The sequence below is a fragment of the Chanos chanos genome, chromosome 10, assembly GCF_902362185.1.
Source record: "Chanos chanos chromosome 10, fChaCha1.1, whole genome shotgun sequence".
Taxonomy (NCBI): domain Eukaryota; kingdom Metazoa; phylum Chordata; class Actinopteri; order Gonorynchiformes; family Chanidae; genus Chanos; species Chanos chanos.
The window spans coordinates 29,438,485-29,464,353 of NC_044504.1; the positions used below are offsets into that span (position 1 = coordinate 29,438,485).

The 25,869-nt window shown below is 38.2% G+C and overlaps 1 protein-coding gene across 2 annotated transcripts; it reads left to right on the forward strand.

The window, feature by feature from the left end:
• The first annotated feature begins 7,272 nt into the window (after positions 1-7,272).
• On the forward strand, positions 7,273-25,400 carry ppp2r3b (protein phosphatase 2, regulatory subunit B'', beta). Of its 2 annotated transcripts, XM_030787098.1 has the most exons (14): positions 7,273-7,620; positions 14,567-14,569; positions 17,614-17,799; positions 19,717-19,820; positions 20,214-20,316; positions 21,378-21,452; positions 21,723-21,809; positions 21,921-22,077; positions 22,527-22,575; positions 22,727-22,816; positions 23,694-23,869; positions 24,133-24,251; positions 24,337-24,443; positions 25,173-25,400. In XM_030787098.1, the coding sequence occupies exons 1-14, from the start codon at positions 7,273-7,275 to the stop codon at positions 25,315-25,317; spliced, it is 1,749 nt and encodes a 582-aa protein (XP_030642958.1). In that variant the 3' UTR covers positions 25,318-25,400. The 2 variants fall into 2 exon arrangements, with proteins under 2 accessions (XP_030642958.1, XP_030642957.1); XM_030787097.1 differs by lacking the exon at positions 14,567-14,569.
• The last annotated feature ends 469 nt before the right edge of the window (positions 25,401-25,869 follow it).

Sequence of the window (25,869 nt, forward strand, 5' to 3'; positions counted from 1 at the left end):
TGAAACACAGCGTTCCTCCTTCAGACGACGTGATGTCAGCGTGTGAAGTCAATGCCAATGACTCCTCTCGGCAGACGTGAGGCTGCTGAATTGGAGCCGCTTCTAGCATTCCTTTTCAGACCTTTTGAAAACGCTGGCAGGCATTAACCCCCGAGGAGTGGATTTTTATCTTTTTTTTTTTTTTTTTTTTTTTTTTACATATCCCTGGATAGGACTGTGGCCACAACTAGAACGGTATAACACAGACACGGGAGAAAAATTGTACAGAGCATGTACATGAGATTTTAATATGCAGTCCAATTTAGGGCTGGTATCAGATCAATGGAGCTGGTTTCAAATCAGATCAGGCTGTTGTAATGGTCTAAGGAGAAATTCTTTGGCAGAAATAAAGAGAACATTTCCCTTTTTTAGAAGATCAGAGTGAGCTGCCTTTGATAAGACTTGATTGTCTGGTGATGCTCATTAAAAATATTAAGTTTAAATGTGCGCTGTTTCTACAAGGCACAGATGGAGAAGCACTGAAAATTATAGTGTAATTGCCTTACATTAATGGACTTTAATGATTGCCTTGTCCCTAAAAATAAGTTTTGAATGGTAACCTTGATAACAACATACCATATTTCCTTTTGAGTGCAAGATAAGATGCAGTTTGTGGCATTAACAGATTTAAATGTAATTTCCTTTAGGATTTAGTGCGATTCTTTTTTCCTCAAGTTCATCCAAAACTATTACCAGTCTATATTTGTAGACTAATGTGAAAAGGGAATCAATGCTCTCTTTTTTGATCCAAGTCAAAGATTATGTTACTTCAAGTTTATACTTTCATTGTTGTGACCATATCTAAATTCTTATGTCCTCAAACAGTGCTTGTTATTGTCTGAGAATCCCATCAAACTATTTATCAATATGACATTAACATAAATTTTTTGTCAGAGCACATCAATCAACTTACGAGAAGACATGTTAACAAATCATTACGAACTAATCACAGGCCACTCTTGTAGTTTACAGATGTAATTAGGACTGCAATTCATTCAGTCAGTTTGCTTTGGTTGGCTTTTTCACTCATTTCATGCAGCTTTGTATGAATTCCATAGACTTAATGTACAAACCTGTGTAGCTGAACATACTGTTCTTCTGTAGTATTTTACACCATAGTAATCTCTACATTAATCTTCACTACAGAGTTCTTGAAAAATATAATTACACAGTGTAATTTTTCAAACATTTCTCCTATAAAAAATATATTCAATTGGTAGAGGGTTCAAAGGGTATTGAGCCAGACAAATTATTAATTCAAATAATAAGCATGCATGGCGAACTATGTCACTAAGTCAAAAGAGCAAGACTGAAGTGTTGCATTTTGACAGCATATTTTCACAATCGAATATCTTTGATCGCATTCATTCTTAACTCTGTGAAGACTGACCGGTACCATATCTCTCCTACTGAAACAGCAATACGTTCAAAGTGATCTCACACTCTGTCCATTCTCACTTTCACAATGAAGCCTAAAGATTGTTATGACCTATTGCAAGGGCTGATTCCTCAACAAGTCAGAATGTAATACCTTCTAATCTTCCCCTCTGCTTTTTTTTCTGAATTATTCAAACACCTCTTGAAGCAACCACAGCTCTCCGACAGCAAGCACAACCCCTCACGAAACAGCTTCAGATAATGTAATGTAAAATGAATGATGAAATCCAGGGAACCAAAATGAAAGACTGGTTGCAATGTATGTTCAAAGGTGAGGCCCAGGGTGATAACGAATAGGCCTCCTTTACCTCCTTCAAGTAGAACCAAGGGAACAAGAACGCCATAACCATTCTGCATAATTAACCAGTCCCCATTGCCGTGCACAAAAGTCAGTGTATACGGAAAGAACCGGTTCTTTGTCCGGTGAGACATTAGTGACATGAAAGGCAAATGGCACATAAACTTTAGTTCACATGTTCAAGTCATTAAAAACAAGATTAAAATCTTAAAGTCAATTAATAGATGAAACACATTTTTACTTTTTTTTTCTGGGCAACTGATTTAGGGAGCAATTTAGTTAATGCTTGAAATCATTTACAAAGTGATGTAATGTCCATTCCTTCATTCTTTCTTTATCTTAAGAGCATGCCAGCTTATCTGACTGTGAGAGAAGTGAAAAAACTACCATCAGATAAATAGATTGCAATGAACACTGCTCTTTCATTATTATTGATTACTTGCAATGTGACCTCAGTAATTTAGCACGACTAAATAAAACAATCAAAAGAAAATAACTGGAATGATGTTCACATTTTTACCACATTTTTTTAAAAGTTAACCATTTATTACAATAATAGGATTGTAATATAACTACTGCATTGATCATTAGAGAGACTGAACACTGAGATATTGAACACAGAACATGTCTCACGTTAGAGCTGGTCTAGCATCACGTCTAAATCAAGTTGAAATCCTCTCCAGGTGTATTGTTTAAGAGACACTATCTTCTCTCCGTTACCTTAAAGCACTTGAGTAAAGGATCGTTCCAGTGTAGAGTCGGGTGTGTGGTATTGCCTAAAAATCTCAAAATGAACACATAATGTAATGCAGGCAAAAGGATGGTTAAGCAAGGCTTTTGTACAGCGGGAGTTCATTTCTCTCTGTCTCGTTCTGTGTGTGCGTGTGTGTGTGTGTGTGTGTGTGTGTGTGTGTGTGTGTGTGTGTGTGTCCTGCTACCCAGATGAAGTATGACCCCTGCAGGCAGCCTTACCATTGTAACACACTGCACTAAAATGACTGTACCTGCTAAAATCATGCTTTGGGTATGTTAATAGTTTAGTGCATATGTTGTAAACTATGGAGGATCTGAGGCACCATGATCAATGCAGTCTTCATGCCATCAAGACAACGACGATAACCTGATGAACAAAGTGAACAAGGGTAACAGAATAATGTGTCACAAAATGTTATACTTCAACGTTTAAATCATCTTTTCTATAGTAATATTCACAAGAAGACTTCATGAGAAATTTTCAATGGCTCTCTGGAGGCGACAACATTTTTTATCCACCATGTACTCTCAAATGGAAACTGCAAACATCTGAGAGCAATTGAAGTGTCTATTAAAATACATTTTCGGTTCTGTGTCTCGATTCAGAAGTGTGTATTATGACTTTAAATGTTTTCTGAGTAGAGTTTGGGTTTTTTTTTCTGTGTAATTTTATTGGAAATCAGAAGACAAAGATGTTTACAGTGCAGTGAACAATAACTATGAAATTATATCAAGCCTTTCAGTAATTATATCAAGTGGTCAAATCTGGTACTGGAAAAGCTGAACAAAACAATATGGTATTACAGCAATGGCTAAACAATTCACATTTTCAACGGGAGACAGCCTAGCTCAGCATCACCGGTCTCTGGGATACTCTTAAAAATACTTTGTACGGCACAATTACGATGTGTGGCTCATAAATCGCTCACATAAATCCCCTCTTAAGGAGAAGCTCATGTTTAATAAAGAATGTCATGTAAATTACAACCAATGACTTCATAACCTCCTTTGTGGCGAAACTGTCAACTCAATGTACCAGAGCTGTTGGATGGAGAGATCATGGCACAAAAATTTCATGAGTCTATAACCCTTCTCCAAAACTGAATGACAAAACGTTCCAAAGAGCCCTAGTTCATGCAAAAATAATTTAGTAAAGTTGCCAGGCGTAAGGAGAAAAAAAAAGGGATTGTTCATTCTTCAGGTTATTGCTTGGGTGTTAATGAGTAACTTAACCACATGTAATATTTGTTTCATTTCCACATAATAGATCTTTCCTGTTGTTGTGGAACAATGTCAACACAGCTCTAATTAGTAGAGTAAATATTTTACTTTGAGACAAACCAAAAATGGATCACATTCTCAAAATCTGAATTTTTCTGTCTGGATACTAGTATTTCTTTGTTTTTTGATGGAGATACTGATCTCATCTTGCAGTTAAAACATACAAGACCTCAGTGGGCATGTACATGCCAAACACAGAGTTACTTTAACAGTAAGGGCTGTTTTATGTTATGTTCCAGGGCTATTTTCAGTGAGGGGATTATACAAACTGCTGAGTTGCAAAAAAATCGGGAATTGACATGGACCAAAATATTTGGCAATAATATAAGATTTCTTGAATCATTACTCTATTAATTCAAAATATTTTGAAACATGCTCCACACTTTTTACATCTTCAGGTGCTGTAACATAAATAATCTCTCACTGAAGATTTCATGAGTCTCTAAAAATTATGGATGGAATATTGCAAAATTCCACAGGTTATTTGTATCATTAATGGCGGTCAATATATAGTAAATGTAACATTATACACATTTTGTAATGCATTTTTGATGGAGACTTGACATCATGAGTCTATCATAAACACAACATTCTCCCTCATTCAAGTTCTTAAGTTTTATTACACTCATTTAACAACAGCATGCTTCCTGACATTGAGATTAAAGCTATGATAGACTACGAAACTATATCTTTAAAGAACCTTAGCACCTAAAAGTCAAAAACTGTCACATGCAGCATCTTAGATGAAGTAACATCTTACAGCAATTATGGCAACAGTGTGCTCTTAAAATAGCTGAAGCACCATCTGTTCCCAAGTGAGAGTGACACTGTGGGATGTCTTGCACTCTCTCAGCGTTCCTTAGGCAATGGCACAGCCCTTTTGTGTGCGTATACATATATTTAACTACAAAGACACACACACAAATTTAATAACACAGTCAATGTTCCATGCACATATGCTAAATAAATGTAACCCTAACATGTTCCAAATTGGGGTATACTTGCTCCTGAAACCTATACTATCAAATAACACTGCAAGCCACGATAACCTTTAATTGAAAATCAAGAATTTGCTTTTATTTGTTCTTTTTACTTTTTTCATATGACAGAACTACCTCAGTTTGGACTGTCCAGTCTTAGGGTTCTACGTTTTTGTCGAGAGGAAGCAGCAGGATTGCTTTGTTGTCTCCTGTGTATCGATCAATAAACCTGCTCTGCTTCTTCATGCAGCACAATATTTTAAGAACAAAAAGGAAAGGAGATCAGAGCAATGTGGAGTCAGGCATGGATAAATCACTGTTTTTCATACAAAGAAAGCCAGGATCTAGTTTCAAGGACATGCTGAGAAGACAAAATTTCTCAAGATTTTAATGCTTAGGATATAAACAATTAAGCTGCTAAGCGATGGTTGTCTTAAGTGTTGGAGATGTCACTATAATTATTCTTTATTATGTTTTCATTTAAAATTGTATGTGTTCTCTTCAATGCATTTATTCCACATGCATGTTCAACAATTAGCATTTGGACTCCATACATCTGGATTGTTAAGAATTTAGTTTCTTTGAATATATGCCTCAAAACCAGCAAATGTGGAGGTTAATGGATCAAACAATACTCTCTCGATCCTTTAATAGTTGAAAACAAAGACGATGTAAAATCATAGACTAAAACACTTTGTGTTCCATTATACATGTGTTTAGCGGTGTCTTCTTTCTTCTGATCTATAATTCAAGAGAGCAAAAGAAAAACAGTCTCAATAAAAGCAAATCTCTCTCTGTTTTAGCCTTTCCGTGCTGACCTTTTGGTCTCTTTTGGTGAATGTTATTGTTCTAATCAGAGTCTGGGGAAAATATGATTTAAGGGTTGTTTTTTCTCTTTCTTTTTTGTACTTGCTTTGATGACCCCTGCTTTGTTCCTTTCCTTGCGGATACACAGTATATGTCAATGCACAGGCTCTCTTCCCATATTAGGGGTAATGTAAACATAATCTTCTGCATGCAAGCTGCAGTGCGTGAACAGTTATGCTAGAAGACTTATACTATGAACTACTAGGCCTACATACTCTGTATGATCGGTTTGGGCAATGAGAGGAAGCTTAATGTTGAAGTCATGTTGAACTTGCACTTGTATTTGGAAATGTATATGGGCGGTTATTAAAATAAATTAACGATAGCAGGGGAAGAAGAAGAAGAGGAAAAAGAAGAAGAAGAAGAAGAAGAAGAAGAAGAATGATCTAAAAGTGTATTGTGTATTTTGGGAAAGAATGAAAAAAACAAAAGAAGTCTTGGGATCCTACAAGTCAGAGCAGCTACATTTTTTTGTTTACGTGTGGTTTCTGATGTGAGGTTCCTAAAGGTACTGACTACTCTTTTCCCGTAGACAGAAATCAATTCCATGAAATACCACCAGTCTTCTCGCAAGACTGCACACAATCGGTGACACTACTTAAAACGTTGCAGGGAAACTGTATCTATACATATTTTGGCGTGTTATGCAGCTGTCAGCATTGTTCCTGGAGCGTTTCACACTTTTTAAAAAAAATGTGTTGAAAATTGCGAATAGTTAACAGCTCAACAGAAAACATCGTTACCCATAACACATGCAAAAAGTGAGACTCCCCGCCGCGCCTCAATAATATTCTCGCGATGTTATAATTTCTCCGTTGCCTGGGAAAACGAGAGTTTAAAATTCAAAGTGAATCCGGTGCAGACAGTCCTAATGAGATTTTTTTACTATTCTGCGCCGTGAAGGTAATCTAACAATTTTTCCGAATTTCATAAACAAACCTGTAATTTCAGTTTGCTCTATGCAGAGGATAGTTTGTGCATGTTTGGCTAACACGAGTCAATGTTTGTTATCGTATGTACTAACTAGCATGCTAAACCTGAAGCGGGCAGCATACTAGCAAAATGTCAAACTCATCCAAATAGCACGCTAACTGCTGCTCAGTTTTACCTCTATGTATTATCTTACTTTAGGCTATTGCTTTCTCATGCATTCCAGTGACATATATTAGCAATGCGTATTGTGGACAACAAGGACGGAACACGTTTATAAGCGTAAACTTCGTTCCTTGATACCCTGCTACACTCTCCACTGGTTTAGTGCAATGTGTAATTTTACCAACTTAATATTCGCAGGCACAAGCGTTTACTTAGTATCATATTTGCTTAAAGAGGTTAAAGTCAGTTAAAACAAACAAGAGAGAGAAATCTTCGGGACGCATTTCTTTATGTTAATGAACAAACTTGCCATCAAAGAACTTCAGGGCATTGCTTTTGGGACAACATTCATACGAGTATTAAAAATGCATTAAGATAAAATAAGTTACTACAGATCTTTTCAACCCTTACAGTAGTGTGTAATATTTCAGTAACTCATGGGAAATTTGATATTGTACAGGATTCATATCCTTTCTGTCTTTTTTTATTTTTCTCTTCAGGAGGCAGTGAAAGAAATTAGAAATGCCTTCCCCACAAATCCTACAGCCGGTCCTAAAAATGAAGGTGGATGAGCTCTTCCTGAACTGGCTGAGTGAGCCCAGTACTCAGGTGTTACTGAAAGATTGCCTGCAAAAGATCAAGCATGGAGAAGGGATGGATCTGGCCAGTGGGGATTTTAAGGAGAAGACCTCACTGGTCGTTGGTGAAAATAACAACATTGCAGTCAAAAAGAGTATGACTGAAAGGACTTCTGCACCGTTTAGTGCTCCGTCCAGTCCTCCATCACCGGCACTACCTTCTGGCAGTGGGAGTACTCACAGAGGTGGACCAAACGGAAGAGCATTGCGACGCTCTGTCAGCACCAAGAAGGTAAAGAGGCTTATGTCCATTTTGCTAATTCATGGCGTAAAAATGTTTAAAGTGTTCTATGACTGAAGTTTTACCACTGTTTGCTTTAATTAGGTGCCTCAAAACTGGCTTTGAGAATTTATCAAATGACACATGAGAACAGTATGTAGGACATTACATGAGGTAATGTCTTTTTCTGAGGTAGTTTATGAACTGCTCTGTTGACTTCCATTTTAAAAATAGATTTTTTTTTTATATCTAGCTTTAGGAACCTTCCCCATGGCCTGACCAGCTTGATGATGACCAGTTCCATTTTGGTGCTTGTTGAGCTAATGACTGTCATGTAGTGGGAAGTTGGTTTAGCCTTTCTCTTCCCCAGCTTTGCCACAAGAGAGTGCTGAATGGCTTTGGCTTTGCTGGATTTGCTCTTGCTTTAAATGGCAAGTGACGCTGGGGTTCTTCCTGTTATAATAGGCTTTGTGGGGGCTTTGTGTCTACTGTATTTTGTCTAGAAGTTTCTATAGTTTCTACTGGTCTAGCCTCACCAAGCCCAAGCTGTTGAACTGAACAGGGATCGTTTCCGTCGATCAATCCCTGTAATACCACATAGTGTGCTGGTTACTGGTGTGGGTAGAGCTAACATAGGGGGTCTTTGGCCTTCATGTTGGATCACACCAGAGACTTTTTTCTTTTACATATTTTAATGAATACGTTCAATTGAAAGAACATGACTTTCTTAAGCGTGAACTCACTTTACAGAAGGACAATCTTATGTATTAGACGAACCAAGAGATTTGGTTGAGACTGACATGTCTGGACTTGTTCTCTTATACAGTAAGGGACCGAAGACATTCCCAAATGCAAACACCCTTGATATGGAGTCATGTAGACAGCTGAGACCATGTGCGCCAGCAATACTGCATGTTGACATGTCAGAGAGCCAGTGTGACTTCCTGCATGAGATATAATTAGATTTATTGTCCATTGTCAGGGGTAAACTCTGCTGACCATTTGTGCATTCTATAGGCATATATTTATAAAACCTGTTTTATAAATATATAATTGAAATAAATAGCTTAAGCTTGCTCCATCTTACTGGAAACATACAGCCCAGCCGTGCAAGTGTGTGTGTGCATGCGAGTGTGTGTGTGTGTGTGTGTATGCGGGCAGGCTGTAAAATTTGCTACAAGGTCAGTGGTCTGCTCGGTTTTTGACACTGTGACGGTGGGAAAGTTCTTAGAAATGTGTACTCTGACATCCCTCTCTCCATTTCCTCAGACTTTTTCATACACTCACCATCCCCTCAGAAAGACTAAAACCAATTCTCTTCAAAGTTTGAGGGAAGATTGCCATAATTGACTTTGGCTCTACAAGTGAAAGGGGATAGAATACTGCTTAGCATAGTCTTTGCCATTGTCTGTGAAGATTTCAGATAATGGTACTTGAAAAACATGAAAAACATCTGCTTTCAATGAATCACTGTCATAAGCACAGCCATTTTCCGTCTAATGCTTAATGTGCACTCATTTTGATACCATAAGAGCTTTGACAGATGTGAAGAGCCTTTGATTTTCATGTCTAGTTTCTCACAGGCAGTTTGGTGATCCTTGGTGGTGCTCGGTTTGTGGAACAACTGTTGTACATTTCAAATTTTCTGGCATGACGTAAGTAGCATGTCCCCACAACATGTCACCGTGTATTAACGGGTTCTGATCCCGAATCAAGTAGGGCACTATTTTAAGAAAGCCAAAGAAATTCCAGAATACAAATGCATTCTTCAAAAGATTAGTTAAAAATTCAATTAACGTCATACTGATGCTGCTCAGAGCAGCTGGTCCAACTTTGACACAAGACACCGATATAGATAGCCTTGGTCCCCCCTGTGTAGGAATTAACTACTCTGAATCTGGCTCGTGTTGAGTGTAGTTTCCAGATTTGTCCTCAGCATAAATGAACTCTAGTCATATGCTGTTAATTGTCATAATACATGGTTGTTGGTCATTCCTTTGATACTTTGAATTCTACATCAGGTGACTGGTTTTGTGAAGAGAGCTTAGTCTGGAGCATGAAAACAGTTGCTTTTTTTCCAGTAAAGTTATAGCGGGCAATGCTACATGCCATGCGGGTGCAAGTGAAGCTGTCAGGGTGTCTGTTTTGATGTGTTGTAATGTTTAAAAAAACTGTCATGTTATTGATTTCTGTGTTCTCCACATAAAGTCAGTTTAGAATAAATTTCACCATAAGAGGCATAATTCCCCTCTTTACCATTAGTAATTCCTCAGTAACTTAAAACAAGCTTAGGTAGCAAGCTAAGGTTTCAAATAATAATATAGCCAATATATTAAAATTCTAAAAAAAAGCTGAAAATTCATTGTATTCCTTGTGGAAAAGCAACTTTGAAATTCTTGAATTAAATGTAAACATAGATGGCTTCTGCTAACTTTGATGATTGCTTTGATGTGTGATGTGGAATCTGACCTAAAAATGATATTGTTTTAATGTAAATGGTATAATCCATTTGAAAAAAATGAGCTGTTTAGCTTTAATTTAAAAGCTATCAATTGAAAATTTTAGGTTACCGACACACCTGCATAGCATAACATGTACTTATTAATTACTGCAGTGTAGTTGGAATGCAGAATTCATCAGCTGATACCATTAGCTGATAGAATTTTGAAGAAGCCATCCACTAATATCTCTGCCAAGATATGAGGGCTGCACCAGAATGACAGTTTTTTGCTGATTGTGAACACTGATGGTATAAAAATCTCTCGGCCAACATGGTAGCCTAGACCAATAGTTCCTATTTATTTAAAAGTTTGAACACTTGCTTTGTACAAGTAACACACACAACTATGAAAAACAGTAAAATCAATATGATAATGTTTGAAGTTTAAAAATAGATTTATTTTTTGCAATAGACTTGTCTACACTGCCTGAACCAGGAGAGTTCAGAACAGTTCAGAGTGTCCCTTTACCAGGTGGAAAATTCAATTTGTGATGCTTTGACAGTTTGCTCCCTCTGGACACTTCAGCAGAATAGTGTTTACAAAAAGCTACTCTCTCCTCTGCTGTTTTGTTGTTTGTTGTTGTTGTTGTGTTTTTTGCGTGGGTTTTTCCCCCCTCAAAATATTGAAAAGCTTGTAATGCTGACATTTGCCTTCATTCACAACGTTTGCGCATGTTGCACGAGAAAGCAAAAAACAGCTTGAGTCTCTGACATGGAACAGTCAGAAACTACGAGAACGGACCAGGCTATTTTAGCTATTCGATTTTCTGTATGATGTTTATATCCTTATGGTCTTTGGCATTTGTAAAACAAAACCAGGACAGTCAGGTAGAGCTTTGGGTAAGCGTCAGGCTGCTGAAGTTTCAGTGTTCATACCAAATATCTTCCACCTCTCCGAAAACACTCCTGCAGTGACTGGTTTCTCGTAATGGATTTAGCTGACACGCTAGTATCTCTATGTTTTAGCGGTTCTCGAGACCAACGTGAATACCATTAGAGTATCTAGCATTGTGGTATCTATCAACACATCCCTAATGATGTTGTATTAATGATCCTGTCTCTGTTTTCAAATGTAGATTTATTCACCTAATGTTGAGGAAAAAGGATTATCTTCTATTAAAGCACTAATATAGATGAAGCCACAAAAAGTTCCCTCAAGAGAAATTTTCTTTGTAATAATGCTAAGAACTTGCAGCGATACAGTTTTTTGCTTGTGATTCTGTAAAAATTCCAACTGTAAATAGCTGTCTGCTTTCCTGGCATTGGTCAGCACTGGTATTCATAAGTGAACGAACAAGCTGACTGAACTGGTTCATTTATAGGCTTCCTCTCTAACGAACATTAGACAACCTTGTTAAATATGACAAGCAGTGTGAGTTTTTTTTAAGCTGTTGTCATTTTGGTGATAATGAGCTAACTAGCTAGACCGTGTAAATTAACAAGTTAATTCTACCTAAGAAACACACAGACAACAACTGGGCAGAATGAGCAAGGATTTCATAAAGACTTGCTGTAAAGATAAGCACTTGATGTTAAAATGTGGTGCAAGAAGTAAAAATTAAAGGCATGTGTTTTAAGTATGATGGCCATAACTTAGATGTGGAGAACATTTCTTGTCTCTTATTTTGTTTTATGAATGTTTAGACCACAGAATATAGATGAATTGTACAGTTTTTTAGAACTGCAATTGAAACTGCAATTTCAGTCAGAATAATCAGTTTGTATTTTTAATTGAACAGCCCTGATTTAACTGGAAGTCAGACAACCTTAGAGATCTAGGGTTGCCATTGAATGGCTCTGAAGGTTTAGGATTAATAGCACATGTAGAAGTCACGTGTCAGTGGATGAAAAACAAAAACTAAATAAACTGAAAATCTAATGGTTGTATCATGCTTGTGAGGAACTGTGCCTCGTTATCTGGCTGCTGGTTTGTCGCACACAAAAAAGGTCAATATATTGTCAACAGCAATACTTTTCAGTTCAGAATGTACACTTTCCTATTTTGGACAAATATTGGGAATTATTTAGAGATTATTAAGACCACTCTTCAATATGTTTAGGCTAATCTGCTTAAATAGAGTATTCTGTTTTTTCCTGAAAGATTAAAACTTAATTGTCTTCCCTGTAGTCAAATCTCATTCATGTTAACATGTTGACTATTTGGCAGTTTCAACTGAAGTGGACAGTCTGTCAAATTTGGTCGAAACAGTGTTAAAGCAATGCGCTCCCTGACCCTTCACCTCCTAACCTTATGTCTGTTTTTAGTTTTGCAGAAAAAGGTATTCTGACCTCAGCTTTTTAGCGTCACACTTTTTTTTTTCATAATACAATATAAGCAATGATTGCTGAATTGCTGCCAGTTTCAGCAAAACTAAGAGTTGTTATTTAAGCATTTTATCCTTTCTTCTGATGTTCACCTTAATATTTAATTAACCTAATTTTGTAGTTATTTTCTCACAGAGTCATTTTAACTAGTTTGTTACTGAATAGTTGCATAAGGTTTGTAGAGACACAGCACATCTAAAACACATTCTTCACCAAGTCTGATGTCTGTGGGATCAGTGAGGTGATGTGCCATGCAGTGAATTGCAAGTTTTGGAGACTGAAAAACTGAATAGATTGGTTATAGATCAGATGGTGATTTGTATTGATCTCAGATGATTTGTATTATTAGAGATGCATATGATAAACAGTCCTCTGACATTATTCTATAATGTGACACGTTCAAGGAGAAGTGATGTTTCATACTCCCTGTTGGGGTGAGATTAAGCAGGGAGGAGTTTGGGAGACACTGAATGTAAGAAACACTTGTTATTGAATATTTTGTGAAGTGTTCATAATTAAACTGGAAACCCATAGAGAAGATTTTGTGATTGGTCTCAAGTTTAAGACTAATCATATACTGAAACCTTGTGTAAGTCCTGTACTTGTTTTTGTTGATGTTATGCCGGTAGGCAAGTTGTTGTCACTTTGGGAATAGCTTTGGAATGTTATGCAAAAGGCTTAGATCACAGTTACACATTTAAACCTTATGCTTTTATCACACCTTGATTTTTTTTTTTAGATACAGTTATTAATTCATAAATGTAGTGGTTGTAACTGATGGGTTTTAAATCCCTCCCTTTGCTTCTTTCTTTAGCAACCAGTACTAGGCAAAAGCTGAACATAAAACCCAGTCTTTGATTTTTATTCTACCAGCACCGAGAAACTAAGTTTGTTAGTTTGATTTCAGAATTACTGGTGAGAGTCAGTATTTCCAGTTGACCTTCTGACTGAGCACAAAGCGTTACTTAAAAAAAAAAAAAAAAAATGGCACCATTGGCATGGACAGCTGCCTCCTCGTGCACGGCTTCGTTCTGTTAGTACCAGCTCTCACTCGGAGAAAAAGACTTGTTACTCAAAGAGCTTTTTCTCTCATAGAGAACCAATGGAAATTCACTTACAGTCTGTGTTCACTCTACACTGCACAGATTATCATATCGTAAAATATTATTGTTAATGGAAAATTGTCTGAGTGCAGTCTCAGCGTTGAATGGAAATATTAACATCGTAACTGACCTGTTTGTTTTTGTCTCTGTGTTTTATGTATGTTTTAAATCGGTGAGCGGAGTGGAATAATAAAAGCGGGTACCGGAAACAAACACTCTATATTCAGGGCTTATCAAACTGTAGCAGTATCCTAGTATTAGGGGACAACAGGAACTGGAATTCTGCTGGAAGAATGTGGACTCTGAGCTGTCATCTAAAAATACTTATCATTAAAGCCATGCAGGGCTTTATTTTTGCACTGGTTTGTTACGAACTGTGGCATCAAGCCTCTTACATACATTCACTCTTCTTTTATGGCAGCTCAGTTTTCACTGAAGCCCATATCTGTTAATTATATTTGTTTGGAAAGCAATAACAGGCATAAAGTTCTTCTTTTTTTTTTTTCCTGGAGACACCAAACCCCTTGTCTCAGTGGTTGAGTGTCTTTGGATCAGTGCGGTTACAGGGAATTGATGTAATTGCTGTCAGTCTGGGTGCGGATGTTTGCCAGGACTAAAGATACTCTTGTTTCTCAAGATCTGGTTTCTTGAAGTTGCCCAAACAGCCCATGCTGGGTCTTTTAATAGTCCTTGACTGCTTTAGCCATCATTCTTTTGGATTCACACATCCCCCATACCACTGACTAAGACTTGTCAACTATAATAAGATGTGGAATGGTTGGAAGCTATAGCCTTAGAAAGCAGAATGACGAAAAAGCCCATAGGAGTCAATTCAGGTACGTTTATGTTGTTTGTTTTTTTGTTTGTTTTTCTGGAGCGTCTCTCCCTTCTTATTCTGTTCATCATATAATTTTTGCTTTGTCTAAACATGTTCAGCAGTACTACTACGGTCAAAGGCTATAGTGGGTTATAGTTTTCTGAAGAGTTTGTCAGACATCTGAGTACACATCCATGATGGAGGGAAATTTAGCAAGTTTTGCAGACAAAAATGGTACGTTTCGGTCAAAAAAAAAAAAAAAAAAAATCCTAAATCAGCCAGACAGTAGTATCAGCAGGTTGCAGTAAGCAGATATGAAACTGCACTGTTCTGCAATCATGACACTGTACTCCATCCCCTACCCCCACAGAGTTAAGCATATTTTTTCACTGCTTCAGGACAACAGGTTTGTTTCTTTACATAACCTTCTATGAGCACTCTGGAATGCATACTCGAAAGGGCAGATTCACACAGACACCACACACACACAAGCTCACACCCTCACCCTATCTCCCCAGTGACTTTACAGGATAAGGCTCTGTGACCTCAGTCAGTCAGTGCTAGCTGGATGTATGGAACAACAGGCAGGGCTGAGTGTCTAGCTATTGCGGGGCTGTGAGACGCAGCTGCTACTTGCTGTTAAGTGCCTTCTGATAAAGGCAGGCAGAGGAGTGTCCTGTGGTGGGACAGCCACGGAGTCAGATCATCCCCCAACCTCGGGAGTGTTTACTGTAAGCCACTGGGCTCTGCTCCACTCACTGTCGGCAGCATGAGGATGAAGGAGCTGTCTCTGCGGCAGGACCCAGACCTGAGGAAGGAGCTGGCGCTGCTGGCCCGAGGCTGCGACTTTGTGCTGCCCTCTCGCTTCAAGAAGAGGCTCAAAGCTTTCCAGCAAGGCCAGGCAGGTTGTCTTAATTGCTCTGTCAGATATCTGGAGACTAACTTAGACCGTTCCAGTTTATTTGGATGTAGCCTTTTTCCATCCTCTTCATTGGAACCAGTGTTAACTTTTCACTTCGTTCTCTAATATGCAAAGGTTGGTGGTCAGGTTGATTTGAAAGTGACAGACCCATGAATGATTTGTGTAATTCTGTTGAACGCGCTGGATGTGGTAAGATTAGCGGCTGTGCTCAGGAGGCTCCTTGTTTTTAACATTGAGCAGCCGACCCTCAGCCCCGAGCTCTGCCAGGAGATGGCCATTCCCTTTTATAGACATGGCTGACACCAGCAGAGAAGCAGGCAAAGATTAGCAGCATTCATCTCCCACAGCGCATTGCACTCTGCAGAATCCCTGTGTGGCAGATCAAAGAGCCTTTTCCACAAACCGAATAGTCAAAGTCCATATAAGGGCTTGAGCTCATGTTAAATCCATTAGGCTTTTAGTGGCACCGCCTCATACACCTATAGTGGTATGGTTTAAAAAAAAAAAAAAAACAGTTTAAAGATCCCAAAACACGGTGCCATAGCACAGAGGTTACAGAATTTTGTAATTGGGGAGCCAAATGTATGGTAAACGCAGTGGATCTGTGAGAGGTTTTTGTAAGAGTTAGACAAAACCTTTTGTGGTGATGTCTCCCAGTGGTACTGAGACTGACTGAGTGTGAGTAAACACTATGGTCACCGGTTATTAAATGACACCCAAACAGATCAAGTCGTCAGATTCCTGAGTTGTGTAAATAGTTACTGCGGATGTGACTCAGTGTCGTTTATGCAGGGAGGAGATGTATCAGACCAAAGACCTGTTTTTAGCTTGTAAAGCATATGGTCAGTTTGAGCTGTTAGGCTCAAGATGGCTGAATGTAGTTATGCATTAGAATCTGTTGCTCCCAAACCAATTGTCATTATTTTGACTGATTTCATCGTGGTTTATCTCCTTAAACTATGTAACTTCAGAGCACTGTGTGTACTGTAGAGAAGCTTGATGTAATGTTAAACTGAAATATAATCAGTTATTAAAAAAACTAGGATGTTTGTATAGACTATCTGTAATGTAGAAGATCAGAGATTGCAGGTAACATGCCTCATGACCTTTTTTCATAAGGACACTGGTGGTCAAGATTACTTCACAGCTGTACTCTGACCTTCACATATCTGTAGTTTCAAGTTACAGCAGGAAACTGAGTCTTTCAATTAGATTCAGTAAAATTAGCTTGAATTGAGGCTTGACTTGCCAATGGCTTTTAACATAGCCTACGTATGTACATTCATTAGCATGCATTCACACTGGTGAGTGTTTTCTTTTCTTTTCTTTTCTTTTCTTTTCTTTTTAAGGGTGTTATGTTTTGCCAGACAATTTATTCTACATTGATTGGCTGGCATGAGAGACCAGACAATTTAAATCAGTCCTGTCCTTTGATTGTGGACAGAGGAACTATGTTTCTTGTTATCAATGGCCACTGCATTCTCCATAATTATCTAACTGCAAGAGTTATTCCCTCTTATCGGGTCAACACATTGGCTAGTCATTATTATCCTGGAGTCCTATAGTGCATGTTTGAATATGATACCGTTCGTTTCTGGTTATCATGTTGTTGTGAAACTTTAACAAGGCTTAAATCATTATTTTCTTGTCACATCTTGTGTGAATTTTGGAAGTGTGTGGTACACAAATGTGAGGCTTCTGTTTTTTTCCCAAAAATGATAAAGCACACTTCATAATGTCATGTAGTAGCACACTTTATATTTACATGCAGTAGCGAATGTCAACCGACTTCATTTGGACAGCGAATTCTTATCTCTCATTCCGTTGCTGAAGTTAAGTGACATAGCCAGTGTAGCCAGGCCCACTGGCTCCAACACTTAGCATAATGGCAACTATCTGGACACACAGTGGGTTAGATATTGCATAAGATAAACAAATGTTTACATTTTAGGGAGTAGAGAGAGACCAGTTGGACAGGTCCTTTTCACATTTGACAGCCGTGTAAAAATACAGAGGGACTATATTTGAAGTCTTCTTGTTCACTCGTTCACTCAAAATATGATTCAGTATCCCTCATTTCTCATGTCATGTCAAAATTATGCTCAAAACATCGATCTGTCCTCTCCAATGTGTATCATGAGGGCAAGCACCTCCCATAATTACTCTTAATGGTGTATTTTGCACATGCCAGTGTCACTTGACACATCTTAATTGAAAGCCATCACCCCTAAAGAGTTCACAGAGGTACAATTTGCTGAGCAATCATAACTCACTCTCAACAGAATGTGAGCTGGTTGAGTCCATGGCTAACAGTGTTTATTTCTGTCTGTTTTGACAGGCTCAGGTTAAGAAAGAGGAGCCCATTACACCAGCATTAAGTGAAAGCATTCCAAAGTTCTACTTCCCTCGAGGACGGCCAAAAGCCAATCTCAACATTGACCATCTCATTTCCAAGATAGAGAAAATATTTTCCCAATTCCCCAATGAAAGAGCGACTATTGAAGACATGGGGAAGGTTGCCAAGGTAAGGGTGATTTGTGATGTGTAGTCTTGAAGCCACCCAGCAAATTGTTTTCATTAGTGTAATTAGCTCAAGCCTGTAACTGTTCGCAAGTTTGAGGCTTTTTTTTTTTTTTTTTACGTTCTCCAGCAATGGAAAAATATTGTCACTATCTCAAAGGCAGGAACCAAATGACCTGAGGAGAACCTGATTGGAAAGGATGACTTACAAATGCTAGCACAGTTTCATTAAGCAGGCAGCGTATGAAAAACTTGTTGAAAGGTCTGCAAACAGTATGGTTTACAAATTCCTACTTGCCTGTGTTTATGTATGTCAAAGCAAAGGTAAAAGACATACTCCATCACTTGTATCTAAATACTGAGCTGATCATTTTTAATTACACGGACGAATGATAGCTGGAAAACAGGAAAAAGACAAAAACATTTGAGTAAACCAAACCATCTTAGTGTTGGACTATATGGGCACTCAGCATGCGTAAATGTGAACATCTAAGTGTTTTCACATTAAACTAGAAAGAGATCCACATTTCCCTTTAGCCTACTGATTTCTCAGTATGCGCTAGCAGTGGTTTTACTGAACATTACTTATTCAAAGCATTATTCATCCAAAATGATGACCTTTAACAAACAAATGACAGTCTTTGTTGAACATGTTAATTATTAAATGAATGAGAAAATCTTTCTGCACAATGTGATAGTAATTTCAGGTTTGTGATGTAAGACTCCAGAAAGTATGTTGAACAGGCTAATAGTGGTATGGAAAAAAAAAAGAAAAGAAAAACATATGTTGAAACAGTTAATTTTAGTGGTTCCTGTTATCCATTGGGTATTAATTACAAATATGGAACATATACTGACGGCACTCGCAAAGCAACTCAAATATATTTTGTATCTACGTGCAGAACAGACTATAAAATTTCCTGTTATTCTTAAGGAGAAAGGCAATGTAAATGATCTCGAATTCATCCAGAGGTATTTATTTATAGGCATCAAACTTCTTTTTTTTTTTTTTTTTATACGTGTTTTTTTTTTCCTTTGTTCTTTTTTTGCATACTTACTTTTCGCATTATCTTTGCAGATTTCTGAGTTATAAGTAGATGGAATATCGTTAAAACATAAGGAAAAAAAGGTGAAAATTATGCGAACAGAAGGTCAAGTTTAGGATTGCTGATACCCTTGTATGTGGTTACTTGAAATATCACACACAATATTTTGTTGGCCGATTTTGTTTTTACATGAACAAATTACAATTTTGTGAACATGCTACTTTGACCCTTTTTTGTTATGTGTTTATTTTACATGAAAGCAGAAGTTTTAGGATTTTTACTGCCAGTTTTTGTTCTTTGTAGATACATTTAGAATCTTTGTGTCTACCCTCCTCTTCTGTAACCTGCCACTGCTGTCTGAGGTTGTAAGCAGGCACTCGATTCCTGTGAGTGCTGTCTGTGTTTAATGAATTCAGAACAGGGAAAGTGTGTAAAAGTCAGGAAATTCAAATGAGGTTCTTCAAGAGCTCTATGAGTGACTTTGTCATTATGTACGAGTGTGAACGTAATTATGTCAAAGGCAGATGCAAATGGCAGGTACCATCACAACAGCCTTCAGTTCCTATCTGTGCCTACGTTGGTGAATGTTATGCTACATTATGAAGCTCTCAAAATTCATGCATCCTGTGACTGCTGTAAATTGGATTATTGATTTAAAATAAGTTTGCCTCATTTTACTTAAAATTTCAATCTGTTGGCGAGTGGAACAGTTGTCTTTGTTTTTTAGAATGATTTCACATGGAAAGAAAAAAAAAAAAAGAACCACAGGCATAAAAGAAGAATGTGTATCGTAACACGCGTCATGCTGTGCTCTGTACAGGGATTCCCATGAGAAAACTATGTTTAATCTGCTTATAACCCTCTTGTCTCCCAAGGCATGTGAGTGTCCTCTTTATTGGAAAGCTCCATTGTTCTACGCTGCTGGAGGGGATAGAACAGGATTTGTCTCCGTTCACAAGTTTGTTGCGATGTGGAGAAAGTAAGACAATGGTGTTCTGTTTTGTGGACTCATAGTCATGCCTGAAACCGACAATAGCTACATCTGGGAATAATTTCATATGTATATTTAACTAGGAAATAAAAAGCAGTGGCGTTTCAGTGAGTGATTTCATGCCTAACGCATATGAAACAAAGAGTGGTTTAATTTGTGAATCCAAAGAGAGATATGAGATTGCTATTGGCTCTCACTATACTACTTGAACAGTTTATTATATCATTATTCCTGGTATAAAACGACTAAACACGACTTTTGGAATGTAACTTTCTGAACGCATAAATCCGCAGTTACGTGTTTGAAGTGAACAGTTTGAGAGTCTATATTTTTATTTCTGTAGTGGAAAAAAACCTGAAACCATATGTGCCTGTTTCACAGAGCGCTCCAGACGTGTCATGATGACGCATCCAAATTTGTTCACCTTCTGGCCAAACCTGCCTGTCATTATTTGGAACAAGAGGACTTTATTCCATTCCTGCAGGTATGGGGCAGTTGGTTAGGAAGATCTGCTGCTGACACCACAGTCTGTGTGCTTGTGGGTGGGGGGAGGGGTGGCAGGAAAGGCCCGAAACACACAGATTAAAAACAACGAGAGTCCCTTTGTGCTGCTCATCAGCGCACTGTACTTCATCAAATAGATTTTGATTAGAGGACCGTTTGGTTTTACAGTAAAGTCAGCTGAGCTCAGAAACATGTAATGTGACTGGATTTTATATTCCCTGTAAGAGAATGAGACATCCAGCTATCAAATTTAAGATACTATAAACCCATTGAAGAAAACTAAAATCCAAATAAATGTTTAAATGTGCGGAGTTTTTAAGAGGGGCATTATTTGCGGCGCTGGCTATTTCTCTGGCTTGTGCTGGACAAGTCATTTATATTCAGAGTGGCGGAACTGGCCGGTCAGGCCAAACAGCAGTCAGCCGACAGAAGAGATGCGTTCTGGCGTCCGTATTTTAATTTGTATTGTGGGGCTTTGGCAATTGCTTTGACTGTTCTGATGAATGAAAAAAGTATTGCTGTGGAGTAGATTTGACTGTCCCCGCCTGCTTCCTCAGAGGGGTGATTTATGTGTTTTTCTATTATTTAATTTTGCATGGGAAAGGGTCAACAAGTCCAGCTCTCACTTGAAAATAAGGCTTTTTAATTTTATTGTCACATATGTATGCATATCAAGTTTCAAGCGTAAAATACTGAGGCATGACTTTAATTCCAAGAGTTTAGATTTGCACTAGATTTAAAATTCCACATACCACAGGCTCATAGCCTGCCTAGACTATGACTGTGTGGAAATAAGATATCAAATGGTGTGTAGTTTTACCTTCCAAACCACCTCTCTGTCTGTGGCTTTAATACCTTTAACACGTCCATATGTTTTACTCTGCTGTGATACTATCAATAGAAAAAATGTAGTTCTTACACTTCTCTCTTGCATATGTGTAGACTCCGTGTTTTCTGTCTTCTTTGAATGATCACATATGTTTTATAGTTGGCTGTGCTGTTTCGGTAAAGGAGTAAAAATTGAAATGATGTTTTTTGCAGGATGTGGTGGACTCTCATTCAGGCCTAGTGTTTCTAAAGGAGGCGTCTGACTTTCACTCACGCTACATTACCACAGTAAGGAGAGCTTAGCAGAAAAGATGTCTCTTCATATCCAAATTCTTTTTAGATTTATTCCAGGTCTTGTCTTGATTATTTTTTGGAATAAATATTTTATTGACAGAAATAAGGTCAAAATAATTTTGTATTCCTTAATTCACTCCATATTGGTTAGACTTGTCTGGTTTCAGTTAGATTAATTCCATATTGTTTTGGCTGATGTAAGGTAGTTGCTCAACAGGCTGTGAAATTTTGTTATTGTAAGCAAAACTTTTCTTCTGCTAATAGGTAGTTCAAAGGATATTTTATAATGTAAACCGATCATGGACAGGAAGAATCACGTGTTCAGAACTCAGAAAAAGCAGTTTTCTTCAAGTAAGTGTGTAATACAGAAGTGTGTACAGTCTTCAGTGTTTGCACTTATAAGAATGTAGTTCATATTTGTCGTCAAAGTTCATTGCTCACAGTTACGTTGTACCCTGACAGAATGTGGCTCTGTTGGAAGAGGAGGAAGATGTCAACCATCTGACAGAGTACTTCTCTTACGAGCATTTCTATGTCATCTACTGTAAATTCTGGGAACTGGACACAGACCACGATCTCTACATAGACCAGAGGGACCTAGCGAGGCACAATGATCAAGGTAACTACAGACTCACACTCGCACATGTGGCTTCTTATGGTGGCGACTGAGGTCAAACATCTTTTCTTCCCGCTCTCCTGCCACATCACATCACATATGTCACATGACAGCACTCGTTCCTGGACAGCACCCAGTAAGCCAAACAGTGTAGTAAAGATGAATAGGACAGGAACAGCTTCTCCCTCTGAATATCCCGTTTGCATGACACCATGTCTGGCAGTTTTATTAATCTATCTCCTTGAATCTGAAACCATGACCAAAATATCTTTTGGTATGGAAACAATAAAAGAGGAGAGAAAGTATGAGACGATTGTTTCCATTCCCCGCAATTCAAATTGCAATTAAGAGGATTTATGAGCTGTGACTGTTGAGCGCGTTTTAGCCTGAAACATTTATAACTCATGATGGGCAAGCGTTTAATATCATGGATCATCCCTTCTCGTTCACAGCCATCTCACAAAGAATGATCGAGAGAATATTCTCAGGAACCGTAACCAGGTAACGTTGGTCATCCAAAAGAAGAGTAAAATACAACTTTAGTGGCTACTCTTGTTTTTCCCACTGGTTATATATATATATATATATATATATATATATATTGTCATATTGTTTGGAATGAGTTCATTTATTTAATGGAATTGTTTCACAGGGATAGAAGAGTCCGTAAAGAAGGCAGGCTGAGCTATGCTGACTTTGTGTGGTTTCTCATCTCAGAGGAGGATAAGAAGACAGAGACCAGGTACATCAGTATTTTTTACTTGTCGGTCTTCTCCCCAATTTGTCTTGTCCATTGTCTGTTAAATTGTATTAAAGATAACATCTCATCATATCAGTTTAATTGTGCCTCTCTTAATTACTCTGACTCTGTCAGTCAGTGGTTTGAGAACTAAATGAACTAAGGCAAAGTGATGTTGGGGTTAAACATGGGGAAATTAAAAGTGAGATTGCTGGGAAACATATGTTAATGTGTACCATATGTAACATCCTTCCCTCATCCCTTTAACTGGACTCTAAAAGGAAAGTTCACCCGTATTGACTTAAGGACCTGTTATGACGTTTGCCATCCTATAATTTCACAATCAGTGCAATTTTTTGATTGTATTGCAGTAAACCAGTATTTACCAGTGTTTTTGTTGTCATCTTTTGGAGCCCAGTAACTTTGTTTATGTGTGACGTACTTGGGCTGAGGAATAGTGGCTTTGTCCTGTTTACAATGAGGAAGAATGCGAATAGCACTATTTAAGATTATATATTCATCAGAAAACTCTACTCTGTCAAGACATATGTTTGGGGGTTTTTTTTTGGGGGGGGGGGGGCGCTTTTTTAGCCCGTTACACCAAAAATTACTAGGAAATTTAAATTCATCCTTAATGATTTGGTACATCAGGGTACTTCTGTGTGCTTATATCATTATGGAAGATTTGCATATTTGGTAAAAAAAAAATGCAACGGAATAAAAAGTCCTCGATCAAAAAGCTGTTTGTTTCCTTTAAATCAAATGCCAAAGAAAGTGACGTTATGATCTTGTATGTCAAAAAGTGTAAACTACTACTTTAATATCTTGTATTAGTTTTGCATGGCTTGTATTGAAGTCTCTGGTTGCTCTTTCCTTACAGTATAGAGTACTGGTTCCGGTGTATGGACCTGGATGGTGATGGTGTTCTGTCCATGTATGAGCTGCACTACTTCTACCAGGAGCAGTGTCAGAAGCTGGAAACCATGGCCATCGAACCCCTGCCTTTTGAGGACTGCCTCTGCCAAATGCTCGACCTGGTCAGGCCAGAAGTAGAAGGTAGGCCCCAGTGGACCAGACCAGGCAAACTGCTCAATCTCAAAGTCATTTTATTTTTAGATTTCTGTTTATGCTAATCTGTTGTAAAAAAAAAAAAAGAAAAAAAAAAAAGTTATTTCCACAAGATGTTTAATGTCACTGTCATCTCCCAGGAGATTTTATATGATGGTGTAGATATTATACTATTTTACAGTTCTCTGAGCTGGAGTAATCCCTTCTGGGATGAAGTTTTCTGATGTGGGAATTTTTTTTTTTCTTCTCAGGTAAAATCACCCTCCGTGACTTGAAGAGGTGCAAACTGGCGCATATATTTTTTGACACGTTTTTCAACATTGAAAAGTACCTGGACCATGAACAGAAAGATCCTTTCTCCGTCATAAGGGTAAGTACAGATTGTAGTTGAGCATTATAAGGCAAAGGCTGATACTGAAGACTGTTTGCTAATGGAGTTTTGCATCAACCTTAAGGATGGGGAATCTGAAGGTCAGGACATCTCTGACTGGGAAAGATATGCTGCAGAGGAATACGACATCTTGGTTGCCGAGGAGACTGCTAACGAGCATTACAATGACGGGTAAGGTTGCGTACATGATTATAATTTTGCTAATATGAGGTCTTCAGCATAACCAATATTAACACAGTAAACATCATACAGGACACACTGTTTTTTTTAGTCTTGCTGTTTGTCTTGTAAAACTCTGAAAGCATAACCACACTGGTTCTGGGCATGCAGAGATCCCCTCTCACTTAGAGCATTTGTGATGGCTTCACCTGTGCCAACCAGTTGCTAAACTGCTGGTGAGATGCGGGTTTTTGACAGGTTGTTATTGTGGTGGTTTTTAGGAACACCACCGACTAAAGGCAGACTGAGTAGACTGTTGATACAGTCAGGTAAGATCCTAGAGGTACAGGTGTAGATGCTCCTCTTGTGCACTCCGTGAAACATTTCTCTCCTGTTACACTTTCAGAGGTCTCTATTATTCATTGTGCTTGCCCTTTTTTGTGCCACTCTTTTTGTTGAAAGCTATTGATTGTGTATTTGTAATGGATATAATAATGTACAATGGGATAAAATCAACTGCAGCAACCCTGCAATATTTCTTCATTTTCTTCCTGTGTCTGAAGTCCTCATCCTGTTCTACCCTCAAGTTTTTCCCCCCTATGGCATTGTTCAGTGGAATGTTTTTTTTTGGTTTTTTTTTATGTTGGCATTGATTTTAAAAGCCAGTCGAGTGCATGTAAATCAATGCTTTGTACAACTGAGGGCTTTCACTGTGAGTGATGTTTGATTTTCTCTGTCTAGCTATGAAAATGTCCTGGATCCACTGGACCAGGATATGGCCTCTGACTACGACCTGTGCAGTGAGAAAAGACATTTCTTTGAGATCCCAAATCCCCACTGTAATCTGGACCTGGATGAGTACGAGTATGAGGACGACTTTGAATGATGACTGCTGCATCCATACACAGCCAACAGACACCATCATCACTTAGTAGAACGTAGCTGTATTAACCACTTGCACTAAAACCATGGGAACAGGAAGCACTGAACAGATCATGCATCCCCTCCAAGTCACTACAGCTCGGAGAAACTGCCTCACGCCCTGGTTTAAAAGTGGTACAGAAACATTGGTGGCTATTGTGTGATAAGGTACAGTTGGGCCAGCCCAGTGTAGCAGCCAGCTCAGCATCAGTAGTACAAAGGTAGCCAGGTTGGTTTGCCGTGCAGATTACATTGTGCGATTGGCCAATACGCCATGGATCCCATGCAACTGCACTGGAACTTAATGCCAGACCAGGGAAGTACACTTGAATTATTGAATGTGCACTAACTGAAAGCATGTTTTTTTTTTTTTTTTAAACTCTTAGAATTGGCTTATATGACATTCCAGAAATAGTAACCAGTCATTTAAGACCATTTGCAAAGATTTGCTTGGTTTCGTGACATGGCTCATATCTTATGGAGCTGTATCTGGGTGCCTAAAATGCCTCACACACTC

Coding starts and splice junctions, on each gene's coding strand:
- ppp2r3b (XM_030787098.1), top strand. CDS start 7,273: ATGCCTTCCCCACAAATCCTACAGCCGGTCCTAAAAATGAAGGTGGAT. Junction 21,453..21,722: donor ACTCACGCTACATTACCACA/GTAAGGAGAGCT, acceptor TTCTGCTAATAG/GTAGTTCAAAGGATATTTTA. Junction 21,810..21,920: donor GAAAAAGCAGTTTTCTTCAA/GTAAGTGTGTAA, acceptor GTACCCTGACAG/AATGTGGCTCTGTTGGAAGA.